This window comes from Cuculus canorus, chromosome 25 (assembly GCF_017976375.1).
Source record: "Cuculus canorus isolate bCucCan1 chromosome 25, bCucCan1.pri, whole genome shotgun sequence".
NCBI lineage: Eukaryota > Metazoa > Chordata > Aves > Cuculiformes > Cuculidae > Cuculus > Cuculus canorus.
In genome coordinates this window covers 499,958-520,229 of record NC_071425.1, presented here as the reverse complement: position 1 = coordinate 520,229, position 20,272 = coordinate 499,958, and the positions used below count along the sequence as shown (strand labels likewise).

The following is a 20,272-nucleotide window of genomic DNA, read 5'->3' as shown; positions in this document are numbered from 1 at the left end:
AAGCAGAGAGTTGAGGGAGTAAGGGATTTACAGCGCGTTTTTTAAGTGTTTGTATCTGCACAGTGACGGAGAACTGGGTCTGTTCCTACATTACATTACTAATAGAAGGGAAATCAAGTCTGCAAAAACCAATAGAACTGAGAGCTCACCTAGAACCTTCTGGCTGCTTTTGGTTGCTGAGTTTGAGAACTGGTTTAATTTAAGATTGTGCTAAGGAACAGATGAGCTCAAATCCTACAAATACAGAGGAAAGACAGTTTCACGATTAAATCACACAAGAAGTAATTAATTCTTATCTCTGCCGCAGTGTTCCTGAATGAACGATGCGATTTCTCTGCTCCCTTTTATAAAGTGGAAATAGCATTCATTACCTGGGAGATTCTGAGGAGGATAACTCTCTTTAGTGAAGGCAGACTCTCCGTATGGTGACGGATGCCAGCACACGGTGTTCCTCAGGCAGTACTCGTGGAGTTAAGTCACAGAAGCTTTTACTTTGGGATTCTCTGCTACTGAGAATGTGCTTGTTTGGTACTTAGCACTTGACCTTTAAGACAACGTAAGGTGAGGGGGACGAAAAAGCCTTTAACAGCGTCCGGTTTAATTTTGCAAGAAACAGGTTCAGCAGAACCACAGGAGAGTAAAACAGATTAAATTAAAAACAAATCTGAAGCAAAAAAAGCTGTAAGAAACACTGGAGGTGTGGGGGAAGCAGGGGACAAAGAGCCTTACAAGAGCTGTGTAGGAAAGAGATCAAGCTCCCATCTGGAGGGGCAAAAGGCCAAAGCCCCAGAGCAGATGGAGAGCGAGCGACAGCTGGTGGGAACACGCTTTCATCTGTAAAGTTCGCTCTTTGGAGAATATTGCTCTCCAGCTCTGAAGGCCTCATTATGGTAACAGCTCCTCCCCACACGGCGCTGGGAGCCGGCCCACGCTTGGGAACAGCTGCTCGGAAGCTCACCACGATGGCGGTTAATTACCAAGGGCCCTTTCAATGCTTAGAGGCTGCTGTCACACAACCTTGGTGTGGTTTTAGCAGCAGAGGGGATGAGAAGAATTAATCTGGGCCCCACTGGTTAAACAGGTTCCCTGTGAACCTTTGCATACGCCAAGAGCGGCTCCTGTGTCAGATCTCGGATGAAGAACATAACGCATTGCGGTGTTCACACATCGTATCTCGACAGAAGTGTCCGACTGGCGGCTCCACCAACTCAGCTCTGCAAAGCCCAAACAGTCAGCCAGAAGAGGGGGGGCGTCTCCAACACAGGCATTTAATCCAGGGAGCTTTCCAGGCCGCTCGGAAGAACTAACACAATCCTGAACCAGCCCTCTCCTGGGAGAGAGGCGCGCCTGCCACTCCTCCCCAGGATCAGCCAGCAAGACTGAAATTGAAGTTCTGGAAAAGTGGCCATCGTCTCTTTTTCTTTAATAAAGATACGAAGTTTTTTTCCTGTTAAGGCAAGAATTTCATCCTGCTGCTGGGCTCTAGCGATGCAGCTTTGATTACAGGAAAGAACAAAAAAGCTCAATTACAGCAAAAACTAAAGCAGCACACTTTAAAGACAATTTAGAATTAAAAAAAACTAAAACAAAGAAAAATCCAAACATTCCCCTTCTGATCACCTGTGCTGAGTCCAGTTCCACAACAGATTTTGAGGTACGAGACAATAAATTAAAAGTTCATTCCAGCTGCAGAGATCAATCATTTCCTCAGTGCGATGTCTTCTTGACTCCCTTTCCAAATTTGGCATCGAGTCCAAGGCCTGCAGAGAGAGAAAAGAACCCACTTAGAAAACTCCTGCATAGTCTTCAGACAAACACTGCCAAACTCTGAAAAATCAATTACACAGCCCCAGTTTAAAATGGTCCCTTGGAGGCAGCAACGCCCCGGTGTGTGGAAAGACCTAATGGACCTGAGGGAAGTCAGGTTCCCACTCTTCCCACACGGCTAAGGCCGCTGACTCCAAGAGTCTTCTCACGCAATTTGATTTCGTGACCAGTGCCTCGTGTCGGCTCCCCCCTGCTGCACATCGACACTGTTTAAGCTGGCGTTTGCTTCCAGACTCACCAAGGAACACCAGGACTGTCCCCACCCACTGCAACGCGCTGATGGGGTTGGCAAACAGGATGACGGACGCAAGGATGGTGAAGAACTTGCGGGTTGTGGTAATGATGGAACAGGTCAGAGGTCCAAAGTAAACCACAGTCATGAAGATAAAACTCTGTAAGACACACAAACCAATGCCTTTTGTCACTCTGACTGGAAAACATAAGATATGATCACATTTCAGGTGAAAAGCCAGAGCCAAATGAATCTTATTTCAAATCCTGATTGTTTGCACGCAAACTTAGACCAGTTTTATTCTGGAGGGAGCCTGTGCAGAAAGCGAGCAGCAACTAAAGCCACAGAATGCGAGGCAACACTACTGCAGCATCTCCTGACGTGCGGCAAAGGCTGCAGAGGCAGGAAGCGTGTTTACCTGCCCCAGCGCGCTCGTCAGGCCAAAGAGCAGGATGTTGTAAATGATGCTGGGATAGCGCTCAGTAAAACTCAGGAACTCCCAGAGCTCGCCCGTGAACAGGATCCCTGGAAGGAAGATCAGGATGAGGAGCGTGAGTTCAGAGCCCAGAGACAGTCTGAGCAGCTGCTGCCCACACCGCGTAACCTCAGTTTGTGCTCGGATCCTAGCATAGCTGCTAGAGGCAAAGGCTGAATCCCAAACAGCATAAAACAAAGACAACAAGAGAAAAAGGGATCACCTTCCCGGTTAATTAATTAAAAAAGCAATCATTAACTGCAGATCCCATTCTGACAGACCCCTCCCTAGCAACTAATTAGAAGTGCTACTCCTTAACTGGAGCAGAAAGCTCCGTGGATAGGGTTTGCTTCCTCTTGCGCTGCACGGGACACAGTGTCCTCTGCTGGGCACAGAAAGAGCGACACAGAACAACCCGGCTTCTTCGCAAGCAGACAAAAACCACCAAACCAAACAAAGTCATCTGCAAAAAGCATCCCAGCCCCCGTTTCAGCACAGGACGTGGTGTCTCTTCCCACGGGGCACCGCAGGGCAGTCTCTGGGTGCGGTGGCTGTGGGTTTTGTGGGATGCTCCTTACCGGCCCCAAGGAACAGGGTGGACCACAGGTTCACATTGAGCATCATGTGGTTGGAACCTGTCTGGTAGTGAGCTCTCATGTGGTCCTGAGAGACCCCTGTCAGCCCGTCCAAGGTCAGTGACAGCAGCTGCGAGATGGAGAGAGCAAAGAAAAACATCATCCTTTATATTCTCTGTATGGGGCAAACCTTGAGCATCCTCCCCCTTTTCTACTTCCCAATCTCCTATTCACAGAATCATAGAATGGTCTGGGTTGGAAGGGACCTTAAAAGCCCTTCCAGTTCCAACCCTCCTGCCATGGGCAGGGACATCTCCCACTGGATCAGGTTCCATAGCAATGATGTGGCCTCAAAACACACGCTAAGAGGGACATGCATGTCCTCCTGCCCTGATCTCGCCCCACACTTAAGAGTGCACTCCTCAAACCATACGGGGAGTGTTTCCGTGTTAGCTTTAAGGTTCACCTGATGTACAAAGGACATGGGCTTATCTGTGCTGTAACCGCCTGTCCCTCCACACCCCGCAGGCTGTTTCTGTGCCAGCAGCACTCACCAGGAGGAGTTCTCCATAGCCAAAGACATGCTCCTCGCTCCCAGACGCCTTCTGGGGCTTGTACAGGAACAAGGCAACGCCTGCCACTATCAAGAGCACGCAGAGATACTTGGCCAGCGGATACTTCTTCCGCAGCAACGTCACTCCTAAAAGCATGACTGTAAAGAAGCAACATCAGAAATCGCTCACAAATCCTCCGAGGGGATTTTAACTTGGCCCGACAGCACCACACACAGATAAAAACCCGCCAGGGCTGGGCAGGCAGAGGGGACTGGCACTCTGGACAGCTGAGGTCACAAGAAACCCATACAAACACAGGAGAAGAAAGGTGGAATAGGCTTACCTGGGATGGGCTTACAGGATTTGCCCAGGACCTGTGAAAGAAAGGCCATATTAACAATCCACATCCCACTGACGCCCCACGAGATGATCCCAGCAGTGCTGGGGGCACAGGGCTCAGCCCATCCTGATGCAGCCTCCAATAAAACACAGTGGGGGCGTCCAACGGGACAGCAAAGCCTCACCACACAGCCACTCAGTAACAGGGACGTCTTCAGGGATTGTCCTGGGCCCTCCAACATCAGCACCAACTGATTCCGTAACATCTAGGGTTTGCTATTCCCTTTCTGGATCAGCCTGAGCTCTCCTGACCCCCCCTTCACGTGCTCAGTGCCAGCGATCCAGCCCCACTAAAGCTGTTACAGAGAAACGCATGAGGAAACACATTTCCCTCCCTGTTATTGCACTGGCTGCTTGGCCCACAGCACCGGCTCCCTCGCTCCGTGCCTGGTTTCGGCGTGCCCTGAGCACAAGGGGTAACAAAGCACCTGTGTCGGGTAGCTGACGAACTGCAGAGCTGAGTTGCTGGAAACCATGGCGCCCAGGTATGAGAGGGAGCAGGCAGCGTAGAGCCAGCTCCGTGTGCGGTCCGCCTTCACTGGGTCGAGAAACCGGATCACTGGAGGAGGAACAAAGAGAAGGAAAGTCAGGAGAGCCACAAACAGCCCCACCATCGCAATGGGCCTCATGGGCATCACTGGAGACAAAAGGAACCATCAGTAATCATGCTCTGCTGTGAAAACAGCAACTGTCCCCTCCTGCGGGAAAAACCTTGGCTGCTGACCTCTACGCCCCACTGGTGACTTCCAGCCCCAGCTGGCAACGTCCAACCCAGGCCACTGAGTTCCAGCCCAGGCTGGCAACTCCCACCCCCAGACAGTGACCTCCAGCCATGCTGCCCGAGCAGCGGAGCCTGCTGGCGCCCCGACCCTGCGGCCGCTCCCTGCCCTGGACTCACGGAGCCTGGCGAAGGCAGCATTGATCACGCACTGGATGAATACCAGAGTCAGGGCGTACTTGAACTTCTCCTGCTTCGTGCCTTCCCCGTATCGGCCTCGCGTGCTGCAAGGGCAGGAGACAGTCAGACAGACAGACAGACAGAGGGACACAGAGAGAGGCAGACAGAAGGATGCACAGAGAGACAGACATACAGACCAATGACCATAGACAGAGTTAGATGCAGAGAGACAGAAAGACACAGAGAGACAGACAGTGGAATGTGGAGAGAGACAGACAGACGGGCAGCAGGGCTTAGCGAGGCAGACAGACAGCAGGATGTGAACAGCCAGACAGTTGGCTGTAGAGAGAAATAGACAGCAGGATGTGGAAAGCCAGACAGGCAGTTGGATTCAGACGGGCAGCAGGACGTAGTTAAGACACACAGACAGCGGGACACAGTGATACAGACAGACGGAAGCGCGGAGTCCCCCCCACTAACATGCTCTCCTGCAGGATCCCGTAGTAGAAGTAGCAGGCGAAGACGCCGAGGAAGCAGACGGGGAGGCGCAGGCGCTCGGGCAGGGCGGGGGCAGCCCCGCTGCCCCCCATGGCGGCGGGGCGGGAGCTCAGCGCAGGGCCCACGTCCAGCACCGCGTCCAGACCCGCATCCCGCGGCGGCGGCGGCGCCCTCATGCGCGCCCGCCACGGGCCAGGCCCCCCTCCCCCGCCGTCCGACGCGCTGCCTGAGCAGCGCATCAGACAGCGGGGGGAAAGCCTGGCCCGCGGAGGGCGCAGGCTGCGCGGTGGAACCCGGGACACTCTTCACCCACATTGCGGAGCCTCCCGCACCGTCGCGGCTCCGCGGCGGCGGGAGACTTTCGAATCAGGCGGCGCGCGGGGCAGCCCCGCGTCGGGGGCCTTCGCGGCGCGCAGCCGCCGCGGTGACGTCAGACGATGTGGAGCGCGCGGATTGGCTGTGCTGGGGCGGCGGTCCCGCAAGCTCCCGAGACACTCTGGGATGGCAGTGCGCATGCGCGAGCGTGACCCACCACCGCCCCCAACGCCGCTGCGCACCCCGGGTGCGGGAGGTGAGGAGCATACGAGCCCCGCTTGCAGAGCCCCCGGGAGCAGCGGGACAGCCCCATCCGTTACATGCCAAGGGCGCCGACTGCCCGAGACGTTTATTTAGCTCCCGTTCAGCCAGCGCTGCCTTCCCACCTGCCACCACTCCCCAGTAACCATCAATCACCAACGTGCAACAGCTGCAAAAATAGTGTCTTTGGCAGAAATTAGTTTCAAGATCGATTACAGGAAAATGGGGTTCTTCCATACAACCAGAACAAAAAAAAAATAAAAATCAAACCCTCCTGGCACGAGTCAGCTTTGCACTCAGCACTCCCTGGTTACGGGAGGGTTGGGAAGCACTAGGATTTAGGCTTCCCTCCTGGGCAGAGGAGCTGCAGCACCCCCTTCACCCCATGGCAGCTCTGGGCAGCAGCAGGGCTTTCTGCACAGCCACAGCCCCCCCAGCAGAGGCGGCTGCTCCCCGTGCTCCAGGGCAGAGGAGCTGCCTCAGTGCAGGCACAGCATTCTCTGCCCCAGCCCAGGACAGCACCCAACACCCCCTCGACCCTCCCCAGGGCCCAAGGAAGCCCCAGCCCGGGTTCTCCCAGCTCAAGGAGCCATGGAGCGCAAGTTCACCTCTACTCCCTGGGGCTGCTCTTCACCAGCAAAACAATCACACGGGAAACAAATACAAATCGATACAGAAAGTGCTCAGAACAGCAAGAGGCTCAGAAAAAAGAGCCCCTCCAGCAGCGAGGAGGCCTCTGCCACGCTGCTCTTCACAGTTTGACATCCCAGTAGGAAGTCAGCCTTGGCTCTCAGTCCAGGGCTGCCTCCTGGCTGTCACATCCCACCTCCAAGGACATCATCTCTGCTGGCTGGCACAGCTGTGCCGAGGAGCCAGCACTGGCCCTCTTCCCCAAAGGCTTCAGACCACGAGAGAGCTGTGGAAGACAATGCTCTCTTCCGCCTGGCCACGCTTCCAGTGTTCGTCGTAATTCAGTGGAGGTGGCTCGGACACCTCGCTGAAGGCATCTACTGCAGTGTCCTTCCGCACTCCGAGGAATGGGCTGGGCGCTGGGGCCTGGCAGGGGGCACGTGCTCCTGTGCCAGGGCTGGAAGGAGCAGGAAAGCCCCTGAAGAGGAAGCCGACATCAGGGAAGAGAGGCTTCACCAGGCTGACAGGGCAGAAGGCAGAACCGGTGGGGTTGAAGTGCACTTTGTTCTTATCAGGACAGGAAGGCTGCAAAGTCCCATCGGGGCTCTGGAAACTGGAGGAGAGAGCGGAGATGCTCAGGACACTCCTGAGGGCACCGCAAGCCACGGGGAAAACACCCAGAGCTGAGTGCCCTTCATAGAGGCCGAGAGCTGCACTGCCTCGGGGAGCTGCACCGCTGCAAGGAGCCTGCTTTGTTCTGAAAGCAGATGTGTTTACAGAACCTCCCCCTCCACCTCAAAAGGCTCTGCTGGGTGACAAACCTGCTGCCAGGGAGGGCAAGGAATCACAGGATCCCTCAGAGGATGCCAAAGGCTTGGCAGCTCAGCTCTGAGCTCCTCACACCAGGACCTGACAGCCAGTTTTGCTGGGAGTGTTTTCCCAGACACTGGTCGCTGCTTTTGGGACAGCAGCAGCTGCCTCGGCTCCCCCAGCCCAGCATCCTCCCACCAAACCAGCCTCGTGTGAGTTCTCTTTGCCAAGAGCTCCTGATACTTACGAAGCTTCCTCAAAGGCACGGACCCTCTCGCATCCCTCAGGAGGCTCCCGTTTGAACGTGTAGCTGTGGTTGGGGCAAGGAGAAGCAGTGAAGCCCAGAACTGGGGAGGGGCTGCGCTCCTCTGGCAGGGAAGAAGAGAGATTGAGAGGTCTTTATAAGAACCCAAGAGGGATCAACTCGGTGCTCTGATTTCAGACCACAGGGCAGCAGGCCACAACACCCCTCAGCATTTTATCTGGGCAGTTCCCATCTCACATCCTCCATCTGGTACAGGAAACCACCCACCCAAGGGTCAGCCTTGGAGGCTCCAAAATCCCACTGCAGCTCAGCCAAACTGGCCCAGACTCCCGCTTCCCATCTTGGCTGCAGCTTCTGATCCAGTGCACAGCCAGGGAGCAGCTCCTGCCCCCAGGTTTCTGTGGGGCTGCCTCCTCTTGTCTCCCCTCTCAGCCCCTCTGCTTTCAGCTTTTACCTTTCTCCTTCGGATCTGGCTGCGCCCCATCCACCGCAGAGGAGGGCTCTCCCACTGCCGGTCTCACTGGGGTGTGTGGGGAGTGGCAGAGAGGTACCGAGGGCGAAGGGGAGAGGGAGCGGCTGCTGCAGCTGCCACTGTTGGGCTCCAGCGCCAGGGACGCGTCACTGGAGACTCTCTGGGCAGGCGCAGGTGCCCTGTGGCCATCTGGAACATCCAGAATCTGAGGAGGAAGCAAAGCCGCAGTGGAGAGAGAAGTCTTTGTCAGCAGGGAGTAGGTTTAGCAGTGGCCAAGCCACAGACGAGAGCTGCCTGGAGTACTAGATCCTAGCACAGGCAGAGCCGCCACAGGGAGCAAGGTGGCCCCCTCCTCAACCAGGGCATCAGCCCTTCCCTATCCTGCCACACCCTTCAGTTCACCAGCTGTCAGGAGCCACCGCTTCCACAGCGTACGGTGTGGACATCAGATGCAGTCTAAGACACATCATCAATGATGTGTTCCCTGTCCCAAGACCCCTGCTGGGCGATCCCTCACAGCACCAGCAGGTTTTAAGGAGCGAAGCCAGCAGCCATGTGAGTGAATTTAGGCAGTTTCATGCCCAGGACAAACCAGAACCAGGGACAGGAACATCCCAACAGCCAAGCCAGGCACAGGCAGTGTCCTGAGAGAAAGGGGTTCCAAGACCCCCCCCCCGAAGATTCAAGGCAACCTTGTGACCTTCACTTACCCGCAGCAGCTCCTCATCGCCCTGTTCCTTCACAAACACTTCCTCCAGCTCCTGGCTGAGCCCTTCCAGGCTCCTGTGCAAGCAGGGGCTGAGCCTCAAAATGGGTGACAGAGAAGGGAAGCCTGAAGGGGAATCCTGCAGCAATCCAGAAACAGAGAATCCAGAGTTACAACTGCACAAACTCAGCCACATCCCACTCCCACAGCTCCCTGGGGCTCGGCCAGAGCCTCTCAGGAGGCCAATGGGAGGAGACCAACAGCAGGATCCTGGGAACTCGCTATCTGCAGATGAAGCACAGGGACACGTTGAAGAGGCAGGAGAGAAGAGAAACATTCTCCCTTCTTAGGTACGAGAGCAGAGCTCTCATGACAACTTAGAGGAGCTCGCTCTGCACCTAAGGACATATGGGATGTGGGAACATACCCTGAGTGAACCGAGGACAGCGTGGTCCCCTAGGAGTGGGGAGGTCTTCTCCTTCTCTTTGCCGCTTCTGCCATTCAGCTTTGTTCGCTGGAGCTGCTGCTTCAGTTTGGCGATCTGGCAAACAGAGCTTCAGCTACAGAGCAGATAAGCAATGCGCCTCCACCAGAAAGGGTCACGCCTTGTCCCTCCTCCCTGTCTCCTCCAACCCACACAGAAGTGCCAAAACAGACAGCTTTGATAGCATGAGCAGCAGCTCTGGACGCCTCTCAAGGATGGACCAGAAGTCCTCACAAGGCTTTGGCACAAGCTCCCCTACTGCAATGGGGCCAGGGTCCTTCCTGCAGCAGGTTGAGTCACCTCGCACCTGCAGCGAGGAACCACACTCCACTGGAACCCAGTGACACAACATCGACAAGCAACGCACCAACTGGAGCTACTTTACAATAGCTGCTGCCAGAGGAAGCCACCAAGATCTGTCTTCAGTTGAGTTGCGTGTTGGAGATGGAAACAAGGGCTACAGCCTCATCCCAATGGGATCCACCCTCCCACCCAAGCAAGAGTCTCCTGCGCATTAGCAGCTCGCACGGATCTCGCACCAGCACTGGCAATGTTTTACCTCTCTGCGGTGATCCATGCTACCCCAGGAAGCGGAACGCTTGTGAGCACTGGAGTCAGCTTTTCCTGCTTCCGCGTTGTGCCAGGACACCGGAGTCTGAAGTGATGAGAAACACAGCTGAGAACAGTCACAGCACACACCAGTGTGAGACCCAGAACAAGCAATCAGCTACTGCTCCTTCCCAGTCCCATCCCAGCCTTCCCCATTAGCACAACACCCAGTATCACTCATTAAGAGATACTCATCTACTCAGGCTTGCCAAAATCATTTGGGCCCAGATTTGTGCCTAGAGAAAATAGGACCTCTTGGAGCCACATGGTGAGAGTCCTGCTCTGGAGGCAGGGGCTCCATTGCCACAAGTGCCTGGCAAGATAAACCACACTGAGCCGTTACTCCAGAGAAACAACCACAACAGCCCCAGCGCGGCTCACACAGGCTCCAGGCCAGCGAACGGTGACATGGGGCTCCAGGCACTCACTGCACAGAGCAGCATTACTGTGAGGAAAGGCCTCGTCCAGCTGTGAGAACATCCAGCTCACTGCTGAGCCTTTACGCTCCTGTATCAGAATTCAAAGGCAGAACCAAACCCAGAACTTGGCCTGCAGCCCCATCACTTCTGGAGCACTGTGAGAGCCTGGCTGCCTCTCCAGCTCACATCCCTCCATCCGCAGGGTGGGCAGCGCTGAGCTGCCTCTCTGTGCAGGAAAACTGCCTTGGCACTACCTTACCCCAGCTGCTTTCCACACAACAACCACACTCTGAATATCAATGGGAATCAGAGCGTGCTGTTAATCTGATCAGCAAAGGGTGTGAGCTTCCTTCCACTGAGCTCAGCCCAGGCTCGGAATTGAACCAGTCCCAAGACACATCATTTGCAAGGCCAGCCATCACTTTTTTGCAACATCCCATCTCAGCGCCTCTGAAAACGCTCACCCCATATCCCTGCTGCTGCCATCTCTGTAGGAGGCTCTGGATCACACCTCCCTCCTCCATCCCCAGCACCGTGCTGCCAGAGGCGAGGGCCTGAGAACAGCTCCTGGCCAAGCGGCTCAGCCGGCCTCCCCCGAGGCTGCAGCACGAACCACAGCTGGTCTGCACAGCCCTGTGGAGTCAGAGGGATGGAACAGCCTCTTCTCTCATAAAGAATTTTAGATCTGTTTAAACCAAAGAAACAAGGCAAGTTCCCAGAGAGCTACCAGGTTTCCCTCCCTGTAAAGGGATGCAGGCAATTTCTAGGCAGAAATCAAACCCTCTCCCAACTTGCCAGGCTCCAAAAGAGCCCCTCCTGACACAGCTCTGTGAGTGGAGCATGCTGCATCCTCACAGGTAAGGACATTTGCTGTCCAGGTCTCCGTTGAGCGGTGCCGGCAGGAGCAGATGCCATGACAGGGGTGTTGCTGTGATATTTATAGCATTTGCTTTGGTTTGAGAGGAGAGATCCACTTAGCCAGAGCCACTGCCCTGAGGCCCTGCAGAGCTCCGAGCCACTGGTTGCAGCCACTCCCGAGTCGAGCAGGGCACAGACCATCATGATGGGACAATCTACAGCAAAGACCAACCTCACAACTTCAGCACATGGGCATCTGAGCTCACTTCCTACCTCAGATACTCTCTCCTCAAAAACTCCAACATTCTGGCCATCATCCCAAAGCACTGCATCCCTTAACATCCCAGTAGATCACACACAAGAAAGCAAAGGAGAAGAGAAAAAAGTTTGGAGACAAGACCACAGCAAGAGCACAGAGACCACATCACAGCAAGAAGCGAGGCTGTGGGAAGCTGAACTCCAGCTGCCAGGAACAGTCCTGCTCTGCAGGATGGGATGGAAATGCTCCTCAAGTCACGGGGAGCCTCCTGAGCCCCATGGGAGAAGTCACTCCATGCAGCCCATTGCCCTGAGCGTTGCTTACAAAAACAGGGCCTAAAAAGGAAGAAAAGGCACTGTTTGCAACAGGGAGGCCTGAAAACACAGAGCATGTTCTCATCCCACCTCTCACAGGCAGAAGGAAATTACAGAACCCTTTGTACTAACTGTGGCCAAACCGCTTCCTCAGAGAGAGGGGAGGAAGAACCACTTTGCACAGTGAGATAAAAGCCACAGGCTCTGATCATGTGGAGCTGCCAGCTCACCCCTGCTCCGAGCACCTGCAGTCATATCACTCCCTCAGCCACTCCCAACAACAAATCCACACAGCCCTGCGGAGCAGCTGGTCTGCAGCTGAGAGAGCAAGGAGGAAGGAGGCAAACAGACCAGCCAGAGAAAGTCCTAAGCTCGAAACATGGCAGGAGCTGCAAAGTCCTGAGGGTTTCATAGAATCATGGAATAGGTTGGGTTGGAAGGGATCTCAAAGGCCATCCAGTTCCACCCTTGTCCTGGGCAGGGACCTTCCACTGTTTCTTGTTGCTTCAAGCCCCATCCAGCCTGGCCTTGAACACCTCCAGGGATGGGGCAGACACAGCTCCTCTGGGCAACCTGGGCCAGGGCCTCCCCATCCTCACAAGAAAACATTTCTTCCTAAGATCTCATCTCAATCTCCCCTCTTTCAGCTGCAAACCGTTAAGGGCAAGTGCTGAATGAACAGCTGGCTAGTCAGACGGATACTCTTATCCTTCTAGATTCTTTCACCTCTCAGGCAAGCACTGTTTGCTGTCCTACAGCCATATTTACAGGTTGCTAAGAGTTCCTTGAGGTCTGGAGCATTTCCATCCTATGGCAAAGCACTGCCAGGGGGCCCTTTGGCTGGAGCACTCTTGCCTTCCCACAGACCATGGCATGCAGCCTGCCAGCCTTATGTAAAGATTTGGCCCAGAACAGCAAGCCAGGGAAAAACAACCGAGCCAGTCCCGGAGCAGAGAGCCAGAGACCATCTGCTCCAGATGAGGCCAAGGAAATTCTGACCCTGCACCAGAGCACAATCCATTGAAGCTGAAAAACAAAAACGGGAAAAAAGCCTTCCTAGAAAGCTGCAGCTGGAGGGATGGAAATGCAACACCTCCGTCCTCCTTCCACGCAGCTCCTTTAAGCTCTGCAGCTTCTCCAGCCCAGACACTTCCGGGACAGTGCTCCTACCTGGGTGGCTTTGTCACTCACACACAGCACAGAGGCTCCCTCGGCGTCACACGGCCACTGTCCCAGCAGGTAGGAGCCCACGAAAGCATCCACGGACGAGGCATACCACGTGTGGGGCTGCCGGCTCTTCTCCGTAGCTGCCACACACGGAACGCTGCCTGGACAGGGGAAGAGAGGAGGAAATTAAGTCTGCCAGAGCCAAGACACAGCCACAGCCTGCTCCCCAAACCACAGGCACGGCAGGCAGGGAGTGAATGAACCACACTACAACCAGCGTCACTGGGTCACGGCTGCCAAATCCCTCTGCACACCAAGGTGCAGGCTCACGACCGAGGTCACTCCAGAGACACAGCCTGTAAACACAGCTTTTTATCAGCTCAAACACTGCCTCAGCAGTGGGAGTTCTAGGTGAGAAAAGGGCAAGAGCAAAAAGCCAGATGGGACGGCGAGAGGAGCCTGGCTGGTTCTTCCATACACGCTCCCTGTGCCCAGCAGCCCACAGCCAACAACCGAGCACCAGCTCCAATTTAGAAACTCATTAGCATTTGCAGCTCCCCCTTCAGTGCCTCCTTGCTCCCCAGGCTGCGGTACCCACACCTCCATTGCCCACCTTCTGCCATCTCTTCCCCTTGTGCCGCTCTTCCCAGCAGAACTGAATGCTACTGCGACAGGGCAGGCCCACTCCCACTGCTCCAACAGCATACACCCCCTCAAATGCCCTTCACAGGACCCTTCCATTTAACCATCATATCCAGAGCAACCTGGCCCCTGTTTTCTAAAACTTCAGGAGGGCAACAGCCCCAAAACCAGCCAGAAAGAGTCCAGAGCACATGGGAGACACGGCCTCCACAGCAACAGCTGCATCAACCACATACAACACCCAACAAACACCTAAAGCTATTTGTATGTGAACAGCAAGAACTGCTGCTCCAGTTCGAGGTAGTGCTCTGCCACCCATGTTTCCAAGCAGCCCTGGGAAGCCAGAGGGGCTGGGGCAGCCGGGAGATGCAGGGCAGGCTGTGGGGCACTGGATGCCTCTCCTCACAGCATACAGTGCACGGGGAAGAAGAGGTGCCGAGGTGGGGTGGAGCATCCTGTTTACTGCTCTGCCCTGTTATCATCCCTCCACACAGACCCTGCACAGCTGCCACCTGGCCACAAGCATTGGAGCCAGGCCAAGACAGCTCCACAGCCAAGAACTCTCAGATTGGGGTGCTTTGGCTTCTCACATGACAGCAAAGCTGATGCAGATAACAGAACCATCACCATATCTCCAAGAGCCACTTGGCTCTCTCCAGTTGCCACATGAGGTTTCAAGTGGCCACAACAGAGAGATTGGTGCAACATGCAGGTTTGAAGGGGAAAGTCTCCATATTGGAGTTTCAGGTTTGCTGCGTTTCCTCTGCATCACCAATATCAGAAGCTCAGAGCTCCCAGCCAGTCTCCGCATCCAAAGAGAGAAAATGCAAGTTTTCAGTAAGCATTTAAAATCTCCAGGTCACTTTCCAACCCACAACCCTCACAGCCGAGTTGCAAAGCTATGGTGAGCAGAAGGGAAGTTCCCATTACCACTTTCTTCCGAGCTATAAAGTGTTCTTCCTTCCCTCTCCAGATTTCACCCCAGGGAAACAGATTCTTTCATATCTGAAGAAAGTTTAGAAGCCGAGTTTCCGTGCCCACAGCAGTGACTTCTGGCACCAGGGCTTTCCACTACTGCAGAGGAACTAGTCCACATCTCTCGGTATTTTGAAATAATCATCTCCCTCCCTTCAAAGACTCACAACAGAAGGGAAATTCACACCCATGCAGCACAGAATTTCACCGCTCCATGCTCACTGCAGAGAACGTTGATACAGCCATGCAAACCCTACGGAGCACTGAAATCCTCTGCCTCTTCCGGAGGAGGCAGAAACTGTGGTTAAACCACTCTGCCCTCAGGACTCTTGCTCAAACTGTAGGCACACAGCCCGGCACCCACAAAAGAACTGGCTGTTCCCGATGCGCAGCCCTTCAAAAACCCCACAGATGCTTTGCTGCTGCAGCACTGGGCTGATGGCGAGAGGAATGCACTACAGGGAGCCAGGAAGGCACAGAAGCCAAGGGCACAGCGGGCCCTCGTGAGACACCTCCCAATCCCATGTGGCACAACCCATCAGCAACCACCCCACGAGCTTCACCGAGCCAGCCCGGAGTACAGGGAAGCAATTCCAGGCTGTGTGATCCCACCCTGGGTTCCAGGCCATGCAGCTGGAGGGAGCTGCCCTGCAGACTCAGCATCTGCACATGTCGCTGCAGGAATTCACAAGGGACATCTGTAGTCCAAACCAGCATTTTTTCCTGGATGCAGCCATAGTTAAAGAACAACTCCCTCCAGCACAGCTCAGGGCCTGGAGCTGCACACCCGCAGGTTGGGGGAGAGAGACAAACTCTTCACCCAACACTCAATTCCTTCTAAGGTTGTTTTCAAATGATAAACCACCACCACAATCCCCCTTCACTTGGCATCAGTCTAAGGCTGCAGGAGCAACGAGGGAAGTGCTGGAATTGTTTGGTGCAGCCCATGCTGCCATTTGCCCAGCACTGCAGCATCCAAGCTTTGCATAAAGAGAACTCATTGCACTTTGGTGCTCGATGTTGGGTTAGACAGAGTCCTTTTTTTCTTTTCCTTTCCCACCACACAGTCTGACAGCAAAACGCTCACCGCACCTGGCGCAGAGCTGCTGCTTCTCTGCAGAGAGGTGTCCAGGTCCCTCCAGTTCTCCACTCATCCCACAAGGGTTGGAAACCTCACCATGGTCTATGCAGTCGCATTAGATGAGCCTCAGCTGAGAGGGATCCACAATTAAGAGTCCATCCAGGGTGCACAACCTGAGAGCTTCCCTGTTCCTCCAAAATGTTCCATTGGAGAAGGCACAGATCAGAACAACTATGCAGTCCCATCTCTTCCCCTTGTAGAGTTGCTTAAATGTCATCTCTGGCATTTTAAAACAGGGAAAAACTTGTTTCACCCACAAAATGTCAACATAAGTCAAGATGAGTTATAGCTGTGTCCTTTGTTTCGCCTTTCCCACACCCGCATCCAGAGGCAGACAAACTGGGAGCAGCAAGCTGAGATTGAAGGGATGATCTGTATCAGCCAAGGGCTGCGATTCCATGAATGGGCTCCAATCACTGTGCCAGAAACTCGTTCTTCATTAAACAAAGCCACCTGCAAAGCTTTGCCTCCAAACCTGAGCCATATATTGTTCCTAGCTGTGTTCTGCACAATGACACATTTGAGTCCATGGGACAGAGGCAGGATTCTTCCTGGCTACTGCAAGAGCAGGACATCTTCAAGCATTTTGCATACCTCATCTAGGCTCCTCTTTCCCCTCTGCAGCTCCCTACCAGTGTTTAACCTTTGATTCTATCAGCCTGTACAGCCATACCAAAACCCTGAAGGCAAAGTCAGGATTACTTAACAGTGATGAATCCCAAAGTCTGGAATTGTAAAGCCAGTCCAAACCACTGTTCACATTGTGCATTGACCTCAGCACTATGCAGCGTGGCAGCTGGGGGGTCACTCCCTGAGCAGTCGTTCATCCCACCCTATCTCTGACATTTCACAAGGAAGGCACAGGAGGCACCTGCGCAGCCAGCAACTGATGATGCAACTTGACTTTTCCAGCATATTCCACCTTCTCCCTCTCTGTGCATGAACGAATTCAGGTGACTCGGACTGCTCCCACACTCACATTCACACAACGCTGTTCACCAACAGGGCTGCAAATTAAAATTCAAGCTGCAGTTTAAACAATCCTGGTTTCTCATGCAGAAGAAAAGAGGCACAAACATCTCAGTGTCTTGCTTGAGACAGTCAGGTCTCAGATCTGCGCTGCTCGGTGAGGTCTGGAGTTACCCCTCGCCAGCAGACTCGGGACTATAAGGCATAGGTCTTGCGGAGGGACATCTGGATCCAGGCATGAAAACATCTCTGGCATGTGCTTCTGTGCAGGTTTTGGAGGAAACAACTGAGGCCACAAAGAGCACGAGACCTGCCGTTAACAGGCTTAAACTTCGAAGTCCACACAAAGCTCATCCCACCCCACAGAAGGTGTAGCCCCGCCAGTGCTGCAGCGCTCCACCTGCCCCGGCAGCTGCCTCTGAGCCACCTAATCCAACATAAACCAACACAACAGAGATGGGCTCAATCAGCCTGAGGAGAATCAGGTACTGACGTGTTACTGGCTTCACCACCAAGGGGCAAAGCGCCCAAGGGATCAGGAATTCAAAACCCCACTGCCCCACATCAGACGCATCACTGGAAACCCTAGCAGCGTGGATTCCAATCACCTCCTTTTTCAAACACCCTTCGCCCTCCTTCCTGGCAGCCCCCAGCTCAAGCTCTTCCTTTTGCACAGAAGCCCTTTGAGAGACTCGGCAGCTGCTCCTCAAATCAATGGGATCTTCTATCATCGGAGCAGCTGCAGAATCCAATCCCAGATCACTCTGCACTTCTAAAAGCTGAAGGCAGAGCTGCAGAGATCCCAGCAGCAGCTCCACAGCAATCCAGATAGTCCACAGCATTGGATAAGGAAAGCTGTGGTAAAGCAGCAGATTTCCAAGCTGAGCTCCCAAAAGCTGGAGCGTCAAGACACTGAATCACCACGACACCAGGCTTGGGTCCAACCCTGCCAGTTTGCTGCTCCGGCTCTCACACACACAGGGAGCAAATTGCAGCTTGGGAAGAGTGATGAAGCCGAGAACCATGGAAATTTAAACACTTCCAAAAGTGTAGATGGAAAGAGTGCAATCGAGAGGAAAACTTCAAGCCCCATGAGCCAGAACCACGAGGAACAGAGACAGGGAGACATGAAAGCCAGCAACCCTGGTTCATATCAGTAGGGCAGCAGCTGCTCTACCCTCAGAAAGCTGCATGGCATTCACTGTGCTTTGGCATGGACACAGAACAGATCCCTGGCACAAGCGAGTGCAGCCAGTCTGGCTCTCCCCTCCTGGAGATCAGCTTCATTTTGCTTTGTGAGATCTGAAACTACTGAGCAGCTCTCCAATTAACGGCAACCTCACCCGATTCCAGCACAGAGCTGCGAGAGAGAGGAGGCTAAAGGGTTTATTTTATCAACTTTTTTTTGTGTGTTAATTGAGGGAAAAACCTTTTTAACAGCTTCTTCAATCAACATCAGCCCTTCCAGCAGCAGGAAGGGCTGCAAGTCTCAAGCAATAATCCTCGCAGCTGCAGCAGCTCCTCCACTCGGATCCAACAGGACCCAGCGCTGCCAGCACCAGCCCAAAGCCGGACGGGTCTCACTCCGCTCCAGCGGAACTTAACGAACTTCAGAGTTCACCTGAAGCGTTTCCCTGCTGTCTAGCGCTTGTTGAGATAACGGACAGCCAAGCACGAGCCCAGCAGCAGACCCGGGGATAGACGAGCTTCAGGAAGAGCCACAGGGGCTGTTCTGAGGTCACCAAATCTTTGTATTCAAGTCAGCATTCCCAATGTCCAAAGGGGCACCGGGGACTTGGGGAACCCAAGGGGCGATCGCCGCGGGGCGGGGGGATCCGGGCCCCTCCGTGCCCTCGGGGCTCACCTTTCTCTTTCGCTTCCACGCACACGGCACCGACAGGAGAAGCCTCCGAGCCCACAGCTCCGCTCACGGGCACGAGCCCCGCAGCACCGAGACCTCCCTCGGGATTCCCCCCCGCCGCCCGTCAACCGCCCGTGCTCAGCCGGCCCTCCCACCCGTTACCTGCCCGGCCGCCGCGGCGCCTCCGCTGCTGCGCGGGAAGGACGGAGCGGAGCGGCTGCAGCGCCCCCCGCCCGCGGCAGCCCCCTGCCCCCGCCATACCCGCCCGCACACTGAGCCCCCCACGCCGCCCGCGCGGCTTATAAAGCTCTGTGGGCGGGGCCAGGGCCGGGAGCGCGGCAAGGATTGGGCGAAAGCAGCCTTCTGCCCCGCCCCCTCGCTAGCGGCAGCCAATGAGAGCTACACTCCGCGCGCGCCGGGACAGGCACCGCCCCCGCGCCGGAGCCAATCAGAGAGGGAGACGCGCTGCGGAGGAGCCAATCGGAACAGGAGCCGGGGCAAAACCCGCCCTCCTGCGGGGGGACCAATGGCAAACCTCCCCTTCGCCCCGCCCCTTCCCCGGGAGGCGAATCAGAGGCGGCGACGGCGGTCACGTGGGCGGCGCTGGTTTCTCTTTCACTCGGGAGGCGCCGGGACGAGACCGGAGGGGGATGTGGGTCCCATCCCCTCATATTTCATCCCATTCCATCCTATTCCCTCCAATCTCCTCCCATCCCACCCCATTCCCTCCCACTCCATCCTATCCCATCCTCTCGTCGCTCGCCCTTGGCTGGGGCTCCTGTTCCAGCGGCCCTGGAAGAGGGAAGGCTCGGGCTGCGGGGGACGGGGACTCCAGGGAGCCCCACCAGTACCGGGCGCTAGGAGCGCGGCCCCCTGGGCTGGGCTGGGCTCCTGGGGCCGCCCTTACAGCCAGGAGTGGTGCAGAGCCTCCTCGGGCCAGACGCCCTCTTGCCCGGGCAGGTCCGCTTCCACCTCCTCCCTGTGCACTGATCCCTTTCCCCAGCCTTGCAAAGCCACCTCATCACGGTTAGCAAGCACCACAAAGCTCCAGAATTAACAAACGCACCTTACGACTACAGACCCAGCTACCCTGTGTGTTCCAGAAAGCCTCCTGACACCACAGCCCCCTCCGGCTCCTCAGTGTTTACAGGCTTTTCCTCCCCCACGGGACCCTCTCTACTCCATTTGTGTTATTTGGGAAAGCAAAAGACAAACAGAAAACATGAGGCTGCACAGTTGCTGTCACAGTCCTGTCATTCTGGTCCAGCGCTCAAGTCCTAAGTGGGATTGTATTTCTGGCTGTTTGCTATGGGTAGGAAGAAGATGATAGAGCTGAGATTTAAAGTCCTGATCAGTTAAGCATGAATGTGGAAGATCAAAGGGGCGTTCAGCCCTCAAGCTAAGCTTTCCCTCATTGACCATTGTCCACTGAACAAAATTCCTCTCACTCCACAAACAGCGGAGCGGAATGCCTGCCTGTCTGCCTCCCACTCTGTCCCCAGCAGAAGTGGCTGCCTTTCACTGTGAGAGTTTCTGCACTCCAGTGTTTTGAGATTAAAAGCTCTGAAGACCAGCAAGATAAATAAAACTGCAGTTTATTAGCAGACACCAGCAGATTATTCACCAGAGCAGCCAAGCTGCTGCTGAGTGGTGGCCT

At 55.0% G+C, this 20,272-nt stretch overlaps 2 protein-coding genes across 3 annotated transcripts; both read right to left on the bottom strand.

Moving 5' to 3' along the window:
• Nucleotides 1-1,619: 1,619 nt before the first annotated feature.
• SLC35B1 (solute carrier family 35 member B1) lies at nucleotides 1,620-5,849 on the bottom strand. The gene is made up of 9 exons (XM_009571145.2): nucleotides 5,441-5,849; nucleotides 4,961-5,064; nucleotides 4,491-4,621; nucleotides 4,007-4,037; nucleotides 3,664-3,821; nucleotides 3,113-3,239; nucleotides 2,478-2,584; nucleotides 2,066-2,219; nucleotides 1,620-1,760 (listed from the first exon to the last, which is right to left on the bottom strand). The coding sequence occupies exons 1-9, from the start codon at nucleotides 5,695-5,697 to the stop codon at nucleotides 1,708-1,710; spliced, it is 1,122 nt and encodes a 373-aa protein (XP_009569440.2). The 5' UTR covers nucleotides 5,698-5,849; the 3' UTR covers nucleotides 1,620-1,707.
• A 328-nt stretch (nucleotides 5,850-6,177) lies between these two features.
• Nucleotides 6,178-18,892, bottom strand: FAM117A (family with sequence similarity 117 member A). 2 transcript variants are annotated; one of them, XM_054088228.1, is made up of 8 exons: nucleotides 18,778-18,892; nucleotides 13,031-13,188; nucleotides 9,961-10,056; nucleotides 9,345-9,458; nucleotides 8,922-9,056; nucleotides 8,194-8,416; nucleotides 7,722-7,842; nucleotides 6,178-7,277 (listed from the first exon to the last, which is right to left on the bottom strand). In XM_054088228.1, exons 1-8 carry the CDS (start codon nucleotides 18,872-18,874, stop codon nucleotides 6,935-6,937), a joined length of 1,287 nt encoding a protein of 428 aa, XP_053944203.1. In that variant the 5' UTR covers nucleotides 18,875-18,892; the 3' UTR covers nucleotides 6,178-6,934. The 2 variants fall into 2 exon arrangements, with proteins under 2 accessions (XP_053944203.1, XP_053944204.1); XM_054088229.1 differs by lacking the exon at nucleotides 18,778-18,892 and adding an exon at nucleotides 13,641-15,697.
• Between the last annotated feature and the right edge of the window lie 1,380 nt (nucleotides 18,893-20,272).

Excerpts from the sequence above, each read along its gene's own strand:
- SLC35B1 (XM_009571145.2), bottom strand. The coding sequence starts at position 5,697 with ATGCGCTGCTCAGGCAGCGCGTCGGACGGCGGGGGAGGGGGGCCTGGC. Across the intron at positions 3,240-3,663 it reads GCTATGGAGAACTCCTCCTG|CTGCTGTCACTGACCTTGGA; the intron begins GTGAGTGCTGCT and ends TCCATCTCGCAG. Across the intron at positions 1,761-2,065 it reads GACAGTCCTGGTGTTCCTTG|GCCTTGGACTCGATGCCAAA; the intron begins GTGAGTCTGGAA and ends CTCTCTCTGCAG.
- FAM117A (XM_054088228.1), bottom strand. The coding sequence starts at position 18,874 with ATGGCGGGGGCAGGGGGCTGCCGCGGGCGGGGGGCGCTGCAGCCGCTC. Across the intron at positions 9,459-9,960 it reads GCATGGATCACCGCAGAGAG|ATCGCCAAACTGAAGCAGCA; the intron begins GTAAAACATTGC and ends TCTGTTTGCCAG. Across the intron at positions 9,057-9,344 it reads CTGTCCTCGGTTCACTCAGG|GATTCCCCTTCAGGCTTCCC; the intron begins GTATGTTCCCAC and ends GGATTGCTGCAG.